The sequence below is a fragment of the Bombus pascuorum genome, chromosome 9 (assembly GCF_905332965.1).
Source record: "Bombus pascuorum chromosome 9, iyBomPasc1.1, whole genome shotgun sequence".
NCBI classification, from domain to species: domain Eukaryota; kingdom Metazoa; phylum Arthropoda; class Insecta; order Hymenoptera; family Apidae; genus Bombus; species Bombus pascuorum.
This window is the reverse complement of record NC_083496.1, coordinates 5,803,163-5,824,305: the sequence shown is the minus strand read 5'-3', so window position 1 is coordinate 5,824,305 and position 21,143 is coordinate 5,803,163. Positions and strand designations below refer to the sequence as shown.

The window sequence follows — 21,143 nt, the reverse complement described above, 5'->3', positions numbered from 1 at the left end:
TAGTCTTATTGTCCATTTAAACTAATTTGATTACAAGATTTTATATAATAAAGTTAAAATTCAAGTGTAATCGATTTACTAAATATAGAAACTACAGTCAATGCTTTATATTTAAATGAATATAATTACAGTAAAAGGAGAATAAAAATCAATACATTAACATAATGAAGTTCAAATAAAAACTTTGTATATATATACGTTCAGAAATTATTAATACCGTAAATTGAGAAAAATGAAGGAATACGTTGTAGATTTAATAAGTAAAATACATCACATCGATATAAATGTAATATATTTCAGTATAATTATTATAAAGTAATAGCTCCTGAAGCGCTTATCGACAGCATCGATTGAAAGATAAAGTTTTACAAGAATTCTTGTATTTTTCTTTCGATCCGTATATGAGTATTGAAAAACAAAACAACTTTGGGATTGATCGTAAAAATGAACCTATACAAATGGCAAGGCTCAACGGCATGGCATACATATAATGGCATAACAGCAGCGATCTACAAAAAGCGAACTTAAAACACAATTTTGTGTTATAAAGAAATAAATAATAAAACCAAAAAAAATGTAGTAAAAATATATTTTACAATACTCTGTACAAGATCTTATTAGAATTAATATATAGTTAGCTCGGTGTAGATTGGTTATCATGAGACAGGCTATTCATCCTGGAATACTGTTATCCGACTTCGCTTTGCGATTAATATCTTTTATTATTATCACATATATGAATTAAAATTACCAATTTTATTTACGATATCAGAAAGTTACTTCCTTAATTACGAAAACAATCCGGCCATTATTTTAATATATTAATTTCGAAAATTCATTTATAATACTATTTCCAAAAGAGATATGAGTATTGCAGTATTCCACGATTAATATTAGCAAAGTTATTATTAACGCGGTGTCTGTACATTTCTGCAAAAAAATAATCCGATGTTTTTGAAACATTCAAGGATTAAATGATTATTGCGAACGATCAAAACTTTGAATTTTCGCAGAAACAAACAGGCACGTGTAAAATATGTAGAGCGAAATTTTGAAATCTTCTTTTCACTACGTCAACAACAAATACTTCAATCAAAATCTGATAATCTGCATTAACAATTCACTCCACTCTAAATATATATTAAAAAGAAAATCTATGATCAGAGAGCCCAGATAGTAATAGTTCTTTAACACGGTTATGTTACACGTAAAAGAAGAAAATAATTAATAATATTTACATATATCGATTATATTTGTGAATCATTGCAATAAAATTGTTTCGCACCACATAAAATAATTTTATATCAATTAGTTTCACCCTTTTGATTTCATTAAATTTTCTGTTACACTGAGCTCCCATAATATTGATGAGAATATATAACATAAACATTATAGACATCCTAACAAGCTATTTAACTAAATTATACAAGGGCTGTTTGATTACATAAAAAGTGGAGAAAAAAGAAATTGCGAATATACGCGTTTTATATATGCCTCCTGGTCTCTGCAAGGCAAATTAATAATCGATATAAAGGTAAACGTTTAATAATAGAAATATGTCTTACACGTGTCACGTAAATCATCGATATATCTTATATATATATATATACACACACACATATATATATATATATGTATAAATATAGATATATATATAAATCATTCAAACCATAATTCCATCGTTTAAAATTTTTTCAGATTAGGCTATATATATATATATATTTATAGTGCGCAATAAAGTAGTTTTTTTTCATTTATAAATATGTAACAAAAATAGATAATAATAGATATATTATATGTACAATGTAGACATGTAAAACCTAACAAAGTAGATGCGCGCTTGGTTACTTTCTAAATCAATCTAGAAGCCTTTACCGTGAAAAATACTTAATTATCTCAACATGAGCATATTTCGAAATTTTGCGTGCATTCATGCATTTTGCTTCTCGTTTTACAAAGACGGCATTATTATTTATATTAATTGATCATTTTTTCTCGTTCTGTTACTTTTCCTTTACACTCTACCATTTTATTTAAGGATCTTCTCTGAATGAACGATAATTTTCAAACAAATCGATCGATAATACAATTCTGTTCCAAGATATCGAATCTAGATTTTATACACGTATTTTCAAACACTTTGTGTTCACGTTCTTATGTAAAAAAGAAGAAAACATCTACGTTCCAGAATGTGAAATTAAATCGGATGTATTCACGACACATCGACTACGTCAACACAGACTCTAGTCCATTGTCATCTAATCATTTTATTTCCTAATTATTTTTCCAACTTTACCTAATATTTTTACGAACTAAGCAGCATTTTTTACAGATTACACGCGATTCATTAAATATTAGCGGCTCCTCTCTTAGTAACAACAATATAACATACGAGTATACGTAAGCTCGCTCCAGAAAAAGTTCCACGGATCTATCGAGTTCCTCCGTGGCACTCATTTGAATATCGTTTCACAAGGTCAAACAATGCTTTGAATTAATCTAATCTCCATCGCTTTTCTTTTCTACACTTCAAAGAATACTTTCAACAAGATCGTTAATGAAGCTTATTTGATCTTGTAAAACGATTCGACTGCAAAAATCCTCCCAGGCCTTTTTTTGTACTGATATACATGTGTATAGTATACTAGAATTTAGTTGTTCGATTATTCAACACGAGATAAAATGCATACGATCTTATCCAATCGCTACAAATGATTGTTCGTTATAATACGAGAAAAATAAAGTTTTTCTCCTTCTCTTTATATTGTTCTCTCTGTACTTGATAATATAAGTTTGTATAAAAATTCTTCGACAGAGAAATTGTTGCAAACATTGATCAGTACAATAATTAACATAGTTGAAATTATAATAGTTCAGCATTAAATGATATGTCGACGAATATGAACAAATTAACAACATATTAATGAAGAGTCGAGGATTAAAAAGAATTTGTTTAATAATTGATCGTAAAGTATAAACAATAACCAATAAAAAAGGCCTGTAAAAACTCATGTACCCCGTCAATGACTAGCTTAAGGTATTATGCATATATAATATATATATAATTTTGCTTTGTTTTAGCATAAATGTTTCGATGGCATTGCATAGTTCCTTAAAATTTCTGCAAGGTGGGCCGTTTAGTTACAAGATATGGATTCTAGCATATCTTGATTTATTCAATTTTGCTGACTGACCAAATTATATATTCGAGACATGTATGATTTTGTATCTTTAAAATAATTTTTGTCAAAGATTTTAAAAGAATTTATTCACTGATAGAAGTTGACCTAAAAAATGTTAAAGGTTTTTTTCTATTTACAAGTTATTGAAATTCTGTTAAAAGATTTTTGTGCAGTCAGCAGTGATATTTAAAATATAAAAGCTAAAGTATGTTGTTTTTTAATCCATTTTAATTACTTAAACGTTTTCAAATGCTAAAGAAATATATAAGAAACATGCAGAATCTAATTGATTTCAAAATTGCGATTTGATTAGCCTTCCCTTATCTTATTATCCTTGACCCTGTACTTGTTGCCATAGTTTTCCTTTTACTGCATACTTTTTATCAATCATTGCTAACGATAGTAAGGTACTACAGGAACGATTTATAAATTATATACACAGATAAACAAATTACGCATATGATTGTAGTTCAATGAAAAAAATCGACATAATTTTTTTTGTACGCAGTGCACGATTTTAACAAACGAATTATTCAAAAGCCGATAATTTTTGCCTCTTACAATTTGATCGTGAAAGAGACAGAAACTAGCACAACATTTAATATTTACAAATAAGCAACTCATAACTGCAATTTCTTTTTTCTGGATCATAGATATTTGTTTTATTCCAAGGATCGATTAAACATTGGAATAATACAAATATCTGTTTCTAAATGTATAGTTTCGAAATTTCATTGAGATTAAAAAAACAGTTGTTCGATATGTGCATATTATTATCATGCATGATAGGGCGAAAGAATGCATTTGTAATTCACGATATAAAAGAATTCAAACGAAATATCATTGAAAATTTTCAAATCGTTTTGAACATATCTCGAAATATTAATACTACTACACAGAGTTGATTAAAAACCTCACAATGATTAAATAACGGTCCTTCTACAATGAGAATTATTATACTACCGTAGATAGCGAAAAATTTGATTGTTCGGACAACAACGTGTTGTTTGTCGATTTATGTATGCCACATAATTTACTTATAATCTATAATCCTTACGCTATGGCGTTGCTAGTGATTTTCACATCACATTGCACGATAATGTATATGATACAAAAGTAATTCATTTTGTACATACTTTCACAAATGAGGATGTTTCATATTCGATGTGTCCTCGTATCGAATACATATATTGTGTACGATACTCTTCATTTGTTAATTTTCATTTCTCTCTTTCTCTCTAAACAAATTCTTTTCTTAATTCAGTCGTTGAACCAACATTGAATCATGCTGTTTTGTATAGGTTCCTAGAAAACACTAAAATTTTAAACACATCGATGTGGACACATGTAGACAGAATATCGCGATGTTCATATGTCTCATAGCATGCACGTTTTGTGTTCCAATTTAGCATTTTTAAGATCTCCGATCTAAATACTATATTTGTAAAAACAAATGTAGGATTTAATTGTCATTGACTACATTTCGAAGCACCTACAAACGTAAAATCGTATTGCACCATAGTTCATTAGAAAAAACGTCCCTACATTGAAGAAAGTTCAAAGTGACAAAATACACAAGCTACACTGCCACAATCAATACATTTGCGCCTTTTTTCTTTCATTAAATAGTACTTGGCACAACAGTCACTTTACTGTATTGTTCATCTGACTGTCCAGTAGTAGTTTGTGGCAGTGGCTTCTCAAACCTCTCATGCTGTACATACGGTGATGACAACGTCGACGTTCTATGTTGATCTAGCTTTGGATTCTCTGCTATGGTAACGTATCCAGTACTCTGTTTAGTCGTAATTGGTTTGTCTGCATCCAACTTTGAGCTTGGCTTCGTACCACTGGTCGGCCAATACAGAGGATACCCTGTCGTAACATCTTCTTCGGTTTCGTTGTCTATCACTTCTGAGATAGGAGTTTCCGATTTTCCCCTTTGTTGTTGTTGTAGCATTTGGAATACGGAACTCGCAAGGACATATGGTTGCGAACCACCGGTCGTAGAAACTTGAGGTACAGTAGTCTTTTGCGTCGAGTCTAATGTATCTGCTTGAAGATTTGACTTTTTCGAGACTTCAGAAATTGAAGACACGGAAACGTAGGGTTTCGACGAGGAATCCAGCGTAGACGGCAAAGTAGTTGGACTTGCGAAAGAAGAAACAAACGGTTTGCTGCATGAATCGGTCAAAGAGGTGGCTGCAAATGGAGTAGACATCGTGCTCCTTGTACTATCGATGCTGCTTAGAGTGAACGGCTTTTTTAATGAATCAATTAAACTTGTTTGCACATATGGTTTAGAAACTTTGTCAGAAGTTGTGAATGGAGTCAAAGATTCTAATTTTGATTTGTTTGATTCTGCAAATGTTAATTCATCTAGATCGTGTAGCGAATCGATAGCTTTTTTATTCTTTTGTTTCTGCTCCAAAGATGCTAATGTTATGTATGGATTTGTGGGCTTGGATTCTGATTTAATAGGTATTAGTGTATTTGCAGTAGATTCCGTTAAATCACTGTCATTCTCAGACTTTGCAGACTGTGCAGATTTAGGAACAGTTCCTATGATACTATAGCTCCCTGCAGTTGAAGTTTCCTTAGGAACAGGACTTGGATTACTGGACAGTTCTTCTGATGATGGCATACTAATGTACCCAGTCGAAGACCAAGTATGTTGCGAAGTTGTGTAGCCTGTACTGTCAGTTAAATTAGGTGTAGATCGTGCCAAAGATAACGTATCTCCGATGATGGGCTCTCCGGATTTTGCAACTTTTGCGTATCGTTCGCGAAACGATGAATGTCTCAGGCGAAGACTCGAAGAATCAGAATTCCAAGCTGGTGTTTCAAGCAATTTATTGGGCGAAACCGGCATTGGATCTATTTCCGTACCACTATCGCTTGAAACCTGAGAATCTGATGTTAGCGAAGAAGTAACAGATTCTTGTCCACTTGAACAACCACTGGAATCAGCAGAAGATTGGCGTATATGTTGTTCTTTATCAAGAAGTGTCTGTAACAAAAATGCATAAATATAAATAGAAAATACTAATCTTCTATTAACAATACAATCGATATATTCCTGTACCTGTACCATATTTGACGCTAATCCTGGTGGTAATTTAACTTCTACATCTTGCATAGCTTTGCACTTCAACCAAATTCTAGAACAAGTAAAAACATATGTAAATAAGATTACATTTATTTTATAAGATGTTTAACATATATATTATCTAAGTGGTTATTCATACCGTTTTGATAGATGTAGACAACAAAAAATAATTATTACGGTACTAAAACCTCCTATCACCCATATCATTGTCCATACATTGTACGATGGTCCTATAATGAATGAGTAATGAAATTGTTATACACATACATAAAGAATATTATTCCTCTTAGTAAGTATTATAAGCCCTATAAGTATTGGACCTCTTTTTTCTTATTATTCTTATAATTGTTTTAACTAAGAAACTGAAGAATAAAACGAAAAACAAAGAAATTAAAACTTACCTTCACTATAACAATTTCCCTCACCAGGTTGAGACCATGGGCCTGTTAAATGGACATTATTCGGTGCAATGTTAACAGCTCTTATACGAAATTGATATAATTTTTCTCGTTCTATAGATTTGCAATCAGGGATAGGTAATCGAGCTTCTAAAACATTTATAAAAGAAATGTTAATAAAAAAGGCACAATTTTAAAAAATATATTTATCTGCTAAAATGTTACCTGTTTTAGTACTATTGTGTATTTCACCATCTTTCGAAGATATCTGATAATAATTTATGTGCCCAGCGGTGTATTCGGGTCTAGTCCACATAACGATCACTTGGCTAGAATTCATGAAGCGAACATTAGGTACATTAATCATTCCTGGTGCACCAATTTTCGTAATCTTGCGAATTGTAGGGGATTTGACACTGCAAGATACAGTACATGCGGCTACACTAATGCTATAATTTGTATGCGATAACAGATTTGTCAATTCAGTTTGAGTTGCGTCTTCAACTTTTTTCGCGTGTTCGTTGTAGTAAACTTCGTAATAGCGCAATACACCATTCATTGCTTCTGGTGGTTTCCATAAAATGCTCATTGTCGTATTTGTCACATTTATAATTCTTACGTCCTGTGGAGGAGTTGTTGGTGCTGCTTCAAGAGTTGTATTATACAAAGGATCACTATGCAATCCTTCCCCACTTTTTGTTAAAACAGCGACAGCTAACATATATGTTGTATACGGTTTCAAATTGTTTACAATGCCATGGATAGTATGAGAATCGGCTTTTATCGTTCTATTAAGTTTCGGGCCTTTACAATTCAGATCATACGGCGAAACAATAGGACAATAATAAATATTAAATCCTTCTACTATTCCAATGCGATCCGAACAATCTAATTTCCAACCAACTTCAATGAAGTCAGAACCAATTCTATTTATCCACACAGACTTCATTTTTCCAACTACTTTATTATGTATTACAGTGCATGACGCCCATACCATACCGCTACTACCTGTGTTCGTATTTGCAGAAATTGCAAATTGATACACTTTGTCGGGATCTGGTACAGTCATATTATAAATTGTTGTATATTTTGATACATGTACCCAATCTAAATAACCCTGCAATCATCAATTTTAGTATCAGTAAATTTTATCATTACCGAAGCTATCAATAGCTAATAAATACATACAGTGCACTGGTAAGGGCGATCACGTTCATTATCGCACCAAAAAATTGTATAATTTGTAATTTCCTTATTCATTTTAGGTGGTTTCCATGATAATTCATATAAGCCTCCATCAAACGCAATTTTTGTAAATGCTATAGGTTCATGCGGTACTGTAATATAAATGCATTATTATTCATACAATGCACATGTATATTAGTTGAGCATCACAAATTTTCATTCTTTTGTATTAATCTTACTTTGGGATCGACCAGGTATAAAAATCTTAGCACGTTCTTCATTTATTCCAACAATATTTGTCGTAACAATTTCGAATTTATAATTATTGATACTAATTCCCTTGAATTTAGCGTATGTTCTCGTAGTTTCGTTCGGAACAAGAGACACATTTCGTCCATTTTCTTCTACACGATCAATCTCATACTTGAAATTATCACCATTTTCTAGATATTGTGGTATAGTTTGCCAGTACAAATATACATCCCTGCTAGCACTGTTCTCCGCTATTTCAAAGCTTCCAATATCGGTTTTTGGAGGACGGCCAGGTACTAAAATACCAAATATATAAAAATATAAAAAATATTTTGAGAAGTACCTAGCAGTAAAATTAAAATTGCAGGAAACACAACTTACATCTTGGTGGTGTTCTAAAAGTAACATCACTAAACTGACTCCACTTATCTTCCCCAGTCGCAACAGCACTTTTCATAAAAACTCGTACATCATATACGGTATTGGCGTACTCCAACCCAGTAAGATTATAATATCTCTTATGCACGTGAATATCATTTGTAATATTGATTACCTAACATAAGATTGCATTAGTAAATATGTTATGTTATGCTTCTAAACAAAATATTATTTTAGTATTTATAAATCCTCACCTGCCAGGTTTTTTGATGATCCCATTGGTTTTGATACTTGATTCTATGATATAATCCAGGTGGAAAATTCTGCATTGGAAAAGGCACACTCCAGTGCAATAATGCACTATCAACCGTTTTATTAATAACTGATAAATTAGCCGGTTTCGCAGGGATAACTAAAATTTATACATTTATATAATGCTGAAAATGGTATTATTAATATATTAATATTACATGAAAAAGTAAGAAATACAAACCATGAGCAAAATGATGAAACTTATATGTAAAACTGGCGTTTCCTAGAACGTTATTTACGTTCAGTATAAATGTATAATATTCATAGGGTTGTCGATAAATTGGATTCGTTGATGTATCCCACAAGCACATATTTGGCTTATCATCTTTGTCCTTTTTATCATCTTTATCTTTCGTTGGACATGGATATAATTTTCTACCTCCTGCTCTTCCCGGTAATTTAAATACGATTGTAAAAGTCGTTGTAACATAGTTTTGGACTGGTTCCCATGAACATATCATAGTTTCCCAATTATAAGATACGCAACTGAAGTTTTGAGGTTCTTGAGGTTTAACTGTCAATAATTAATAAATAGATTATATTATCTCTTACCACTATAGAGAATGCTATATTAAGAATGCTTATAAGTAACTCTTTGTATAAAAAGGTTAAATAAGCTTAATAAAATAAGCTTTTATATTAATGACAAAATGATAAGATATACTTATCTTAAATGATAGTTAAGCGTAAATTCCAAGATACAAAACATATTAAATGATATTCCTATAATTCTCATGAAAGTAGGCACTGAATGCCCACTCTTGTTTTCATGAGATGCCTTTTAGCCTATTCTGATTAAGTTTATCTCAATGACATAATTTTATGAGTTTGTATAATATATATTATACTAAATATAATCTTTAAATTAAAAGATGCTATATTATTTTTAAAAAATACTTGCAAAGTAAAAAAGTACTTACAACCAACTACAACTTTGTTCAAACAAACTGATTCCAGTTTTTTGTAGTGATTATTTTGTAATCTTAGTCTACAATAATACATATCTTCTGCAGGTGGAGGTTTTTCTACATCTAGTGATATTGTAGTTTCATTAATAATTGTAATAAATTCTGGTTCCATCTCCTTTTGATTACGAAAGAATACAAGATCTGAAGCATTTTTTCCAGGAAATTCAGCATCCACGAAAGATTGATTCAATATACATAGTATTCTTAAAGGCTGACCATATTCAAGTACAATATCACCTTGTGGCCAGGTCCCTTGAAAAAATAATATTATAAACTTAAGTTCAAAATAAGATTTCATTATCAATTAATTTATTATGTATATTTCAAATTAAATATTTAGTAGAATGTACAGTAACTTTATCCTAAATTTTAGCCTACACTGTACATCTAGTGTATTATATATAGATATATACATTTAGTACCAAGACTAGAATTCCAAAAGGAGAAACAAGATGCAGGAATTATTTATAAACTCAACTGCAATAGAAAGTTACAAATACTTCAAAAGCATGAAATTAACTGCATCTAGTTGTTTAAATTCACGAATATATGTTTCTTTTAAATTAAACTTACTTCCAGGTGTTTTTAAACCAACTGCACATTGATTAGAATCTGCACTGCATATTGTTGTACATAATAACAAAATAACAAAAAGAATTAAAAATATTCTCCAAAAACAATTCTTCCATTGTGTACCAACATTTTTTGTAACCAGTAATGACAAACTTTTATTTGTTCTAATTCTCCATAAATTATATATAGAACACATATAACTTTGTGAGATTTGTTTGTGTTGTTGACAATGCATTATATCACAATTATGATTAGAATTAACACTCCCATTTAACATACAATGATGAACTGAACACGTGTCAGATAAATACTTAATAGTTGATGAAAGTTCAGTTGTGTCACATGGATCATCTTCTATCCTGTTAATAACATCTACCTTCTGGCATAGACTGATATTTCTTGGGACACATGTATTATCTTCACATCTCTCTGAATCACAGCACAAATTCTCTGTCATTCTACTTTCATTTGAACATCTAACATCATCATGCTTTGATGCAGCATTTTTAAAATCTGATTGTAAAAAGTGAGACATTTCTTGCTGAAATTTTTTGGGATCTGTTTTGTTTGAAGACATCTTGTGCTCCCATCACTGAAAAAGATAAGAAGAATAAAATATTACTTTAAAATACAAATATTAATTTAAAAACACTTGACATTTTAAATTTAACATTAGATTAAAATAATTATGTAATAAAATAAAAAATTAAATATTTTAAAATACAATGCAACAACATAATTCCAAAGCTAAGCTATAACTAAGAATGTTTATGTTCTAGAAGCTGAATGTAAGATTGTAATTAATGAGATAGAATATACGTCTCAAAGTCAAGGTCATGCTGTATCACTTCTACATTTTTCTATTATGCTCTCAATAATTCCATATAACACTTATTTTTTACTACACGATAATTCTAAGTAACAAAATGAAAATATTTATATGAAAAACATTACGAAGAACTGGTTACACAATCATAACACAACATATTGAATAATATAGTGCCACAGATACATGCTGTATATTTTATATATGTAGATGTAGTGAACAATACTTTTGTATTCTATGATGTAGTATCATAGATGCATAATAAATGAATGAAGGAACAAACTAAAATCAGGGAGATAACTTGCTCAGATACAAGATTGTAGAATGAATTATTCATTAGCAGATCGAGTACTATTGTTTGACATAAAGGTGAAACAAAATTTTGGGGGGTCATACAATTCCATCTTTGAGTAAACAGTTATTTTCATCAGACCTATTTTAATCTACACTTTAATCTTTGGAGTTATTAAAATTTTTGTTAAAAGTTTTGTTTTATAGAAAGCTTTACAGACAAAAAAGTTTTACATTCTACACGATTTAAAATTATATATGACTCATAATAATAATTAGAGAATAACATGCACCAAAAGAAAGATATTAACACAATTTCAATAAATAATATGTGAGAAAACCTCAAATAGTTAATATATATAAAGCTTTATCATTTAAAAACGTTACAATGCAATAACCGTAATTAAATCAAATCGGGGTAATAGCAATGAATAAAATAAAAATTAATATGTTTATCTAAGGTCTATTATATTATTGATATATTTTTCGAATAATTTTAATAATCATAAGCTGTGGTCGCTGTTATTTACTAGAAAAATAATTATCGGAATAATAGGAAAACTGATAACTTGAAAACGTAATCAGCCATCACGGTCGCAGTGTAAGTGAGAAGGAGAAAAAAAGGAAAGAATATGTATATACACATACACATATAGAGTTATATATGTATATATATATATATATAGAATTTCTACACTAATTATTTACTATAATAGGACAGAATCATTTCATCTATAAAACTAATAAAACTCTCACAGATAGTTGAGAATCATATCGAGTTAAAACCATTAAAATCGTTTATTTACGAACATACACTATGTCCACAGCGTAACGCGTTCCATGTAGATACCCATACCTCGTATTCTGTCTTGTTGCGTGTGTATGTTCTGTGTGGTAAGATTGTGTGTGATCTCATGAATGTTGGTCTAATATATGTACATAGCAGAAACGCACGAAACAATGTAACAAGGCTTGTGCATTGTATATATCATGTATATATAATACCATACAGCATGTTCGAGAGTGTAGAAAATATTTATCTGATTAACAAGGGAAAATTAGATGATTAAAAAATCACAGCATTATTTATAGAGAAATCGACCAATACGACATATTTCGTCAGAGCTGGGAAAGTCCAAAGTAGTCGCGAATACCACTCGTTTTCGAGTACTTACCGTCAGCAAGTAGTCGACGAATTTCTGCAGATCCCTCATTGCACTTCCATGTATTCTAAATCGTCTCCACACTATTTCACTGAACTTAACACTACGGGCGGTCGAACGTAAACCCGTTTTATCCGCTAGGTATATCTTCTGGTTACCGTAACGCGTTCAAGACTAATACTCGAGACTCGAGACCTCGTGAACTGCTAAAACAGTCGGCACGGTTTCACGGGTTGTAAGTTCCATGCACGAGTCGCAGCCGCATAAATCGGCCGCGTCACTTCATATTTGCGAAAAAATTCTGTTTACATTCGCCCAGAGGGACCCAGGAATAAATATATATGATACACATTCTAGGTAAAATACGTGCGATCAATCGACAGTGCTGCCAACATGTCAGTGATCCTTTGTGAAAAATCGAACGACATAACAGGAACGATTGCACAAATCTATTACATAATTCGGGAAAATATAACATTTATATGATGTTTCTGATTATTCTATCTGATTATTTCAAAAATGTTAGAACATAAAAAGCATAAAAAACGCATGTTTTGAATGCTGTAACTTGACGACATTGACTGACGTCATACGACGTCAAGCGCTGCATTCTTGGAAATGTAGGCGCAGGCTTCATAGTTGACCGCGATATCTTCTAATAGGCGCCATTTTCGAATTCAATTAGACAATCATATTTAGATATGTATAGATATATTTTTTTAGTATGTTATAAATGAGGTATGAATTTTTGTCTAGTATTTATATATTCATACTTTTAAAGAAATTGACAATTTTAATATAAAATTAATTGTATGTTGATGAAAAATTAGTCTTCCGTCAAAAGATAATAAACATTTGCAAATGGATTCAATAGCTAATTGTAGATCTTTATTCTCTACATATGTATCAACAACGACCCTATAATAAAATTCTAATAATACCGATATTTGAAATTCGGTATTGTTATTAGAATTAGAGCAATCAACAATTACCGTTAGTAATAAAGAACTTATACCATAGTATATATATCTGTTTATAATAAATATAAAATGTTCCAGCAAAATTATAAAGTAGTATAAAGTAATAGATTTCATGACTTAGTACTTTAAACTTGTAAATATAGAATATATCGATTTTCAGTAAATGTGTGCAATATACATTGGTAAGAGAATAAAATCGTAATATTACTGCAGAAGACGTGGAGAATTTTAATAACGAAATTACAAAGATAGTAAATACATTTTAATTAAAAAATTATTCCTTTACGAGGAGTTTACAATAATTGGTAATGTTACATAATTTTCTATAATATGTATTTATATGTATATATTTACAATTATTCTAAATTTGTTTGCACTATCCTACATAATATACAAATTCTAGATATGTGTATGTGTGTGTGTATGTATGTATGTATGTATGCGTATTATGTATTTAATTATAAAAATAAACATAATAACTATAGTATAAGAAAAATACGATTCACTTTAAATGCGTTTATCAATGTTTATCGTTGATAAGATATACGGCAAAATTGCTTATTTAAGTAAATATAAACAAAGAAAATATTTCACACATACATATATTGAAGCTTTTTACAATGCTTTTTTATATTTGAGAAAATTTAAAAATATAATCTAAGTCGATCTTTTACTTATTTCGTTCAATGCATTTTACTAAATGTTTTTTTTCTTAGTTACAATCGACTTACTAGTAAAAAAATATATTTATTAATTTTCTTTTATACATTCAACGCATTTTAATACCGCAAAAAGATCGGAAGAAATGATTTTTATAAAAAAAATTCATCCAATCTCATTAAAAATGTTCTTCTCATTGTCAACTTCTTATTACAAACATCACTGTATAATCAACAAGGAAAAAATAGTATTTCAAACGAGGAGTTTAAATAATGAAAGCATTAACATATGTTTTTATATTGATTTCCTGCACCGCATCTCGAAATGGTTTTTAAGTGCATTCGTTTCTTTGGTTGTATCAGTACTTAATTTAATTATTGCTATACGCACATATTTCGTACAATTATAATAAATATTATACTAAAACAAAAACAATATCGACAATATCCTTTAAATGCTGCTCAAAAAAATTAAGAGAATAAAGCATCAGTTAATAGATTCAATGAGATTCTTCACTAGCTGTATACACATACTCAAGAGTATACTATTTAATGATTAAGATCACATTAACATTATATCATGAATTTGTGAAAACATTCCTGAGTGCATACAATTATTACAGAATATATAAAAATATTTAATTTAGATGATACTTTTCAGTCTGCGAGATCTTTCAGTTGAAAATTTATCAGTCCAAAATCGTTTTCCTACAGAGATATTAAAATAGGTAACTTCAGTATGTTTTGTGAGTATCAATGCTATTTGCTGTTACAAATAGATCATACTCCATTAACATTCGCAGTTTACCATATTTGGTTACATTAACTCATGTTTATACAATGAATTTCAATATACAATTACATTATGAACAATATAAGGTAGTTCAATGGTAAAGAAATCTCGTAAGTTTCTTTTCGAAAGTTGATATTTAATTCTATAAAATATGAACTTACTATGAGTAAGATATTACGTTTATGTTGAATAGCTGATATTATAAATATCTATTTTTGGATGAACAGCAGTTGAGTAAAATGAAAAATCGAACTTTCTGACGTTTTTTAGGGTGCACACCCATCTCGTGTAATTTCAATAAATGTCTGCGTGGGGTGCCCTCATCAATCGGTCGAATACTTATTTGGTCGATTGTGAGATTACTCTACAATAAAGTTCAATAAAAAAATGTATAACTGCTTCAGAAGCTTAAGCTTTTACTTAGTAATTTTGTTATTAAATATAGAACACGCGTAAGGCACAATACTCTCAAGCTATCACACGTGTTAGGATGAATTAATATCTTCCCTTTCAGAAATTAGATCATTTAAATAGAGAGTTAGCACCAGTCCAATTTTGTTAGAATGAGTAAGTATCATCCCTATAAATCGGACTTTTCACAAGTCATATTGATAGCTGCAAGAAAAGTCATTCACATATTCCTTCCTTCAACTTAAATGTATGCAAAACTTCTTATTTTAATTATCAAAACACATTATAATTAATACGTAATTAATATTAATTCTACTATATTCATTGTGAATATCAACAACCATGTCCACAATATTCGTATTAATATTGCTAAACTGCAATATATATAATTTGAAGCTCTAGTAGTCACATATAAATAATATTATCAAATATAAAAGCTGCACATGTGAGTGTTGTAAAAATTGAGTTCAACGTGTCGTATATAAAAAGTATATATCTTACTACATACCTACATATATGTATAACCAACTCCATAAAATATACAATATAACACACTGTTTCCCATTTGCACCAGATATTTCTGTACTAAATGACATAGTACTATAAAACAGTGTGTGTGTGTATTAATCTAACTCTCACTGTAATAAAACAACCTCTTGCAATCATTCTTTTCTTTTTCATATTGTCTTTAAATGTTTTTGTTTTTTATTATGGTACCTAATGTTAAACTCTGAAGCTTCAAGTAAAATTATCAAGGAAAATTATAAAAGGGCAACGTTAGCATTAGTATCATCACTTGCAAAAGTAAATATCGTTAATATTTTTATATTAATATATTGTTATTTAGGATGGTTAATTTCATATATTCATATCGTAGAGGTGTGGAAGAGCACCTACCACTGAAGGCATCTGACAACCGCGTCGAACTAAAAGTCGAACGGATGGTCCACCGTTTCGTATAATTTCAATAGCTTCTGTATGTGTCATATTTTTAGTATTAATTCCATTTATTTCAATTATTTGATCACCAACCTAAAATTTGTATTAAAAAAAACCAATTAGATGAACTATCTTATCTACTTATGATATACTTATTATATACTTATCATACTCATAATTATATTTGATACCATCACACTTACTCTTAATCGATTATCAATAGATGCTGGACCATTTTCTGCAATTTGTAACACAAATAATGGCATGTTTTGAAATTCGCGTCCTCCACGAATACTAAAACCAAATCCTCTAGTTCCACGAGTCAATTCCACAGCATGATATTGACCTCCATCTCCATCACATGTTGGTTCATCCTAAAGTAATTTATTAAATATCGTATTTATAATCAATTACATATTGAATTTGGCTACAAATTACTTCATAGTTAAGCAATACCTTTTGAGATAAAGACGTATTACTACAACAATCATCAAGAGGATAACCAATTGTCAACGTAACGGAATAACCCGAGTCTTTAATTAAATTCACAATGTCTTTATGACAAACATTTGTAATATCTACATGATTGACGGCAAGAATATGATCGCCAACATTTAATCGGCCGCATCTTTCCGCGGGTGAACCTTCGATTATTCTACCTATCGTCGAACCGGCTTTATTAACTGAGGAAATGATAACAAAACCAAAACCTTCATTTTCCATTCTAGTAACCGTCACATCATAAGGATATTGGAGATTCATTTGTCTATTATAGTGAGTTTGAAGATTTTCTGGAAGATGATCTTGGGTGTTAATTCGACGACGAATTCCTAGAGTGACTCTACCATTTTGAGCGGCAGCTATCATTAATTGAACGACGTGATGATGTGATGAATTCATAACACTCTCACCATCGACGGACATAATTAGATCACCTGTATTTAATCTGTTATCTAAATCTGCTGCACCACCTGGTACAATATGTCCAACTGAAACCTGCTGACAATTACATTATCAATACTTTTGATTTCTTTCAGTTAAAGGCATAAGTAACTTTGTAACTCACTTGAGATCCTTCCTCGGTACCACCAACTATTCTAAATCCAAATCCTGTATCTTGTCTTACTAAAGTTACCAGTGTCTCTATCCATTCTATATCAGGCACAATTGGGCACACTAACTCGTTGCTATATTGAGGATACCTAAAATGTGAAAAATAATTTTTGTATTTGAACGAAAGTGGGAACATATACTGAATGAATCCAAGCTATTTACCGCGGTATCGAACTGGAATGTGGTTGTTCGTGCTCAAAACTGGTAGTCTCTTTCCGTTTATCCCATATTTCACCAGTATCAACATTTTGTTCCTGACCAATAGAATATACATTATAATCTTGTTCGCTATATTGAGAATGAGATTGTGACGTATACAAATCTTTATAATAGTCTGAATGTAAACATCCATTTTGTTTCAACATGTTATCATGGTGAGGTATATCGATAGAATATACATCATTATTTATATTTAATTTATCGTTTGTAACCCAATCTCTTTTTGCGCTATTTCTTACAGAATCATCATCTAAGTTTGTCATTGTAACGAAGTTGTCAGATAAATTTGTAATATTTGCTTTATATGGATCATTGTAATACATGCTATGCGTGTATTCTGAATATTTGTATCGATTATCGAGTGGATTTAATTCGTTTTCGTTTTGTTCATTCCAGTTTGATCTGATCGCACCGGGTGGGGACTTTGGGCGATTCCTGGTATCGATAAGTGGAGTTTTTGGTCGACTCGGTACAACAGTCTTTGTTTGAGTACTATAAATATCAGCCGTCGGTGTTTTACTTCTAAAGAAGTCCTGTGAATTTTTTTCTTTCTTTTCGTTTGATTTGGATGTTGTTCTCTGTACATGTATCAATGCTTCTTCATTGCGAGCACAATCTTTCAACACTTGTACCACTTCTGAGTGACACATGTTTCTCACGTTAATATCATTTATATTGACTAAAATATCACCTTCCATTAAATTTTTACAACGTTGGCGATCTAAAATTTTTTTAACCTTCTGACCATGAGCTGAATCTGCTATTGTAAATCCAAATCCCATGGTACCCTTTACAATCGCAATACTGAGAAATTCTGATTTGGAAGACATTGCTGAGTCTTTACAGTCATTCAAATCACTGCTTTCAGACAATAAAATATCTGTACTACTAGGTCTCTTAATTGTATTAATCTTATCCGAAATACAAAGATCTGGCATTGAGTTGACAGAAGTAGTGGCAAGGTTTTCACCATTTTGAAGACTATGTACTGGTAAGAATGTAGAATCCAGGAAATTGAAACGACCATTACTTTGTAGAGTAGGGTCTAAATCCATATACATTCTCGGATCTTCTGTTAAAATATCTGAGAAAATAAAATGTATTCTTCTAGAAAAAATATACTATTGTTTAGTAAGATTGTTACCTGGTGCATTAACAGCAATAGTTGTAACCACTTCTGTATTTGGGTCATTTGGGTCAAATGGCAAAGGATAACCACGACACACTTCCAATGCAACAGTTTCACCACTGCTAATTGATTTGAAAACATTAACCATTTCATTATGCGTAAAACCCAAAACACAGGTATCATTAACATATACCAACACATCCCCTATAATAGAATTTCAAATTGGGAAAGTTATTACTCTATAATAAAGAAAAATTACTTCTTATGTGATTATGTATATTACCAGTTTGTAATTTTCCATCTAACCATGCCGGACCATTTGGTACCACACTCTTAATTTGTAAAAATTCCTCAACTGAGTCATCTCCACCAACAATTGTAAATCCTAATCCTCTTGAACTTTTTATCAAAGTTGTTCTGATTTTCTGGCCTTTTAGTTTATCAGGATTTCTTGTGAAGTTAGGACTCTTTCTTTCTCCTAAACTTTGTTGTGCCCTTTTGGCTTGCAATACAGGATTTTCATATTGAGTTCTACGATTTACATGATCAATAAAATATGTACCATAAAGAGTATCATCTATTTTTTCCCAACCATAAGGTAATTCATCATCCAAACATTCTTCAAGAGACCTTTTTTGAAATTTAGATAAACGTGGGTCTAACCAGTGAGAAGTGCCTGTATTGTGACTGCGAAATAATTATCAATAAAAATAAGTTATATAATTGTGTAACAAGCGTAATTTATTTCCAAAAACATATAATTCATATTATATATACTCTATAAAATAAACTTCTCCTGTGTCTGTGTATGCTTTCTCCCAATTTGGTGGTAGAGGTCCTAATTGATCTTCTGTAGCTTGAGTACGATTTCTATTATTTTGTTCCTGATTGGATATTCCTGTATTTTGTTCAGAACCCGAATTATACAAATATGTTGGTGGAATACGATGATTAGTTTCATCATTTCCACTAATTGCTAATACTTCTTTGTCCATACTCTCTCCTGAAATTACATACATTGTTGTAGTATGTAACACTTCCAAATATAGTTGGAAACAACAACAAACAATAATTTTAGTACCATCATTAGTATTATCAATAGATGTTGTATCTTCTGTTTTTGTAGCCATTTTATAGTTCCTTTAGTTCCACCTTAATATCCTAACAAATAATAAAAAAAAATTATGCCTATAGAATTACAAATGTATACATACCAATCTTTTTTTCTAATGTATTTGATTTATTTGTTTTAAGGCAAATATTTTAGAATTTAAATTAACAATAGATGGCCTGAATTTATAAATTAAGTATGGAATATAATAGTACAACAAAATGCGAAACAGATATACAACAAATATTTGCTACAGAAATAAAATATCGTCGGCAAGAAACACCGTATCAGAATTACGGATTATATTTCACGAATTGTGACACATTTCACCCGATATACTAAAACATTTTTTCCATTCTTTTAGGATTAGTTACTAGCAGCTAGTAATCGCATTATCCAGATTGGTAGGCTCCCGACAACTGAAAATTCTTTTATCAACTATTTCAAACATCTGACAGATAAGAGAAACGAAAACGTTGACAGTAACGCGTAGCTAGACTTCCTGACACCATCTTCCAAATGCCGATATTGATACGATACTCGAGATCCTGACGGACAGGTGTCTGCAGTAAAATTACATAAAGCAGAAGAGGAACACGACACACACGGCGGACGTGAATGCATTCTTACGAATGCATTCACCCGAGAGAGCCTGTGCGTAGCCCACATATCGCGCATCATTGAATGCAACTTTCTATCTAGAAAAGTAACGTCGCCGACTCGTCGACGTAAATAAAACTTTTTGTCACGGTGAAAGATCCGACAAGAGGGTTTCTACTTTTCTTCTGCGCAACGATACGTTGCTTTCAATATCATGCAGTATAATTGTATATAAGTATAATCGAGGATGCACAAAATTCAGCAAGTAGAAAATAACGATAGCACGAACCAGGGAAACTTTTATTCCGTAGATACTTTTTTACACGGAGATTTACTTACGTTGATTTCTTTCGATATACTTCCCGATGGATTCAACCATCGTGGCTCAGCCGTAAAAACGGGCTGAAATATTTTAACACTGAATCACTTCGGGACCGCGGAAATGCTCATCATTTCGAAATGATAATGGAGTGAAACGTACTCGCGTTCGTCACACAGCTACATCACACACAATACTGCACCCTGCACCGCACGTAACCGAGGCATTTAACT

The 21,143-nt window shown here is 31.0% G+C and overlaps 2 protein-coding genes across 12 annotated transcripts; both read right to left on the bottom strand.

The window, feature by feature from the left end:
• Positions 1-275: 275 nt before the first annotated feature.
• On the bottom strand, positions 276-13,011 carry LOC132910784 (cytokine receptor). Of its 5 annotated transcripts, none has more exons than XM_060966761.1 (14): positions 12,650-13,011; positions 12,289-12,514; positions 10,358-10,949; positions 9,737-10,036; positions 8,998-9,330; positions 8,759-8,916; positions 8,508-8,679; positions 8,114-8,422; positions 7,878-8,026; positions 6,915-7,806; positions 6,693-6,839; positions 6,431-6,521; positions 6,268-6,343; positions 276-6,192 (listed from the first exon to the last, which is right to left on the bottom strand). In XM_060966761.1, exons 3-14 carry the CDS (start codon positions 10,932-10,934, stop codon positions 4,804-4,806), a joined length of 4,593 nt encoding a protein of 1,530 aa, XP_060822744.1. In that variant the 5' UTR covers positions 10,935-10,949; positions 12,289-12,514; positions 12,650-13,011; the 3' UTR covers positions 276-4,803. The 5 variants fall into 5 exon arrangements, with proteins under 5 accessions (XP_060822744.1, XP_060822743.1, XP_060822746.1 ...); XM_060966760.1 differs by having other exon boundaries at positions 12,331-12,514; XM_060966763.1 differs by lacking the exon at positions 12,289-12,514 and having other exon boundaries at positions 276-4,487; positions 4,907-6,192.
• Positions 13,012-13,857: 846 nt separating this feature from the next.
• On the bottom strand, positions 13,858-21,125 carry LOC132910789 (membrane-associated guanylate kinase, WW and PDZ domain-containing protein 1-like). 7 transcript variants are annotated; one of them, XR_009658857.1, is made up of 12 exons: positions 20,931-21,125; positions 19,962-20,041; positions 19,658-19,883; positions 19,164-19,567; positions 18,896-19,084; positions 17,695-18,835; positions 17,486-17,621; positions 16,876-17,418; positions 16,623-16,793; positions 16,378-16,512; positions 15,989-16,118; positions 13,858-15,684 (listed from the first exon to the last, which is right to left on the bottom strand). XR_009658857.1 is itself a non-coding variant. In XM_060966798.1 (11 exons), exons 2-11 carry the CDS (start codon positions 20,008-20,010, stop codon positions 16,116-16,118), a joined length of 2,997 nt encoding a protein of 998 aa, XP_060822781.1. In that variant the 5' UTR covers positions 20,011-20,041; positions 20,931-21,125; the 3' UTR covers positions 13,858-16,115. The 7 variants fall into 7 exon arrangements, 5 of the variants coding, with proteins under 5 accessions (XP_060822781.1, XP_060822777.1, XP_060822778.1 ...); XR_009658856.1 differs by having other exon boundaries at positions 15,989-16,512; XM_060966798.1 differs by having other exon boundaries at positions 13,858-16,118.
• Positions 21,126-21,143: the final 18 nt, after the last annotated feature.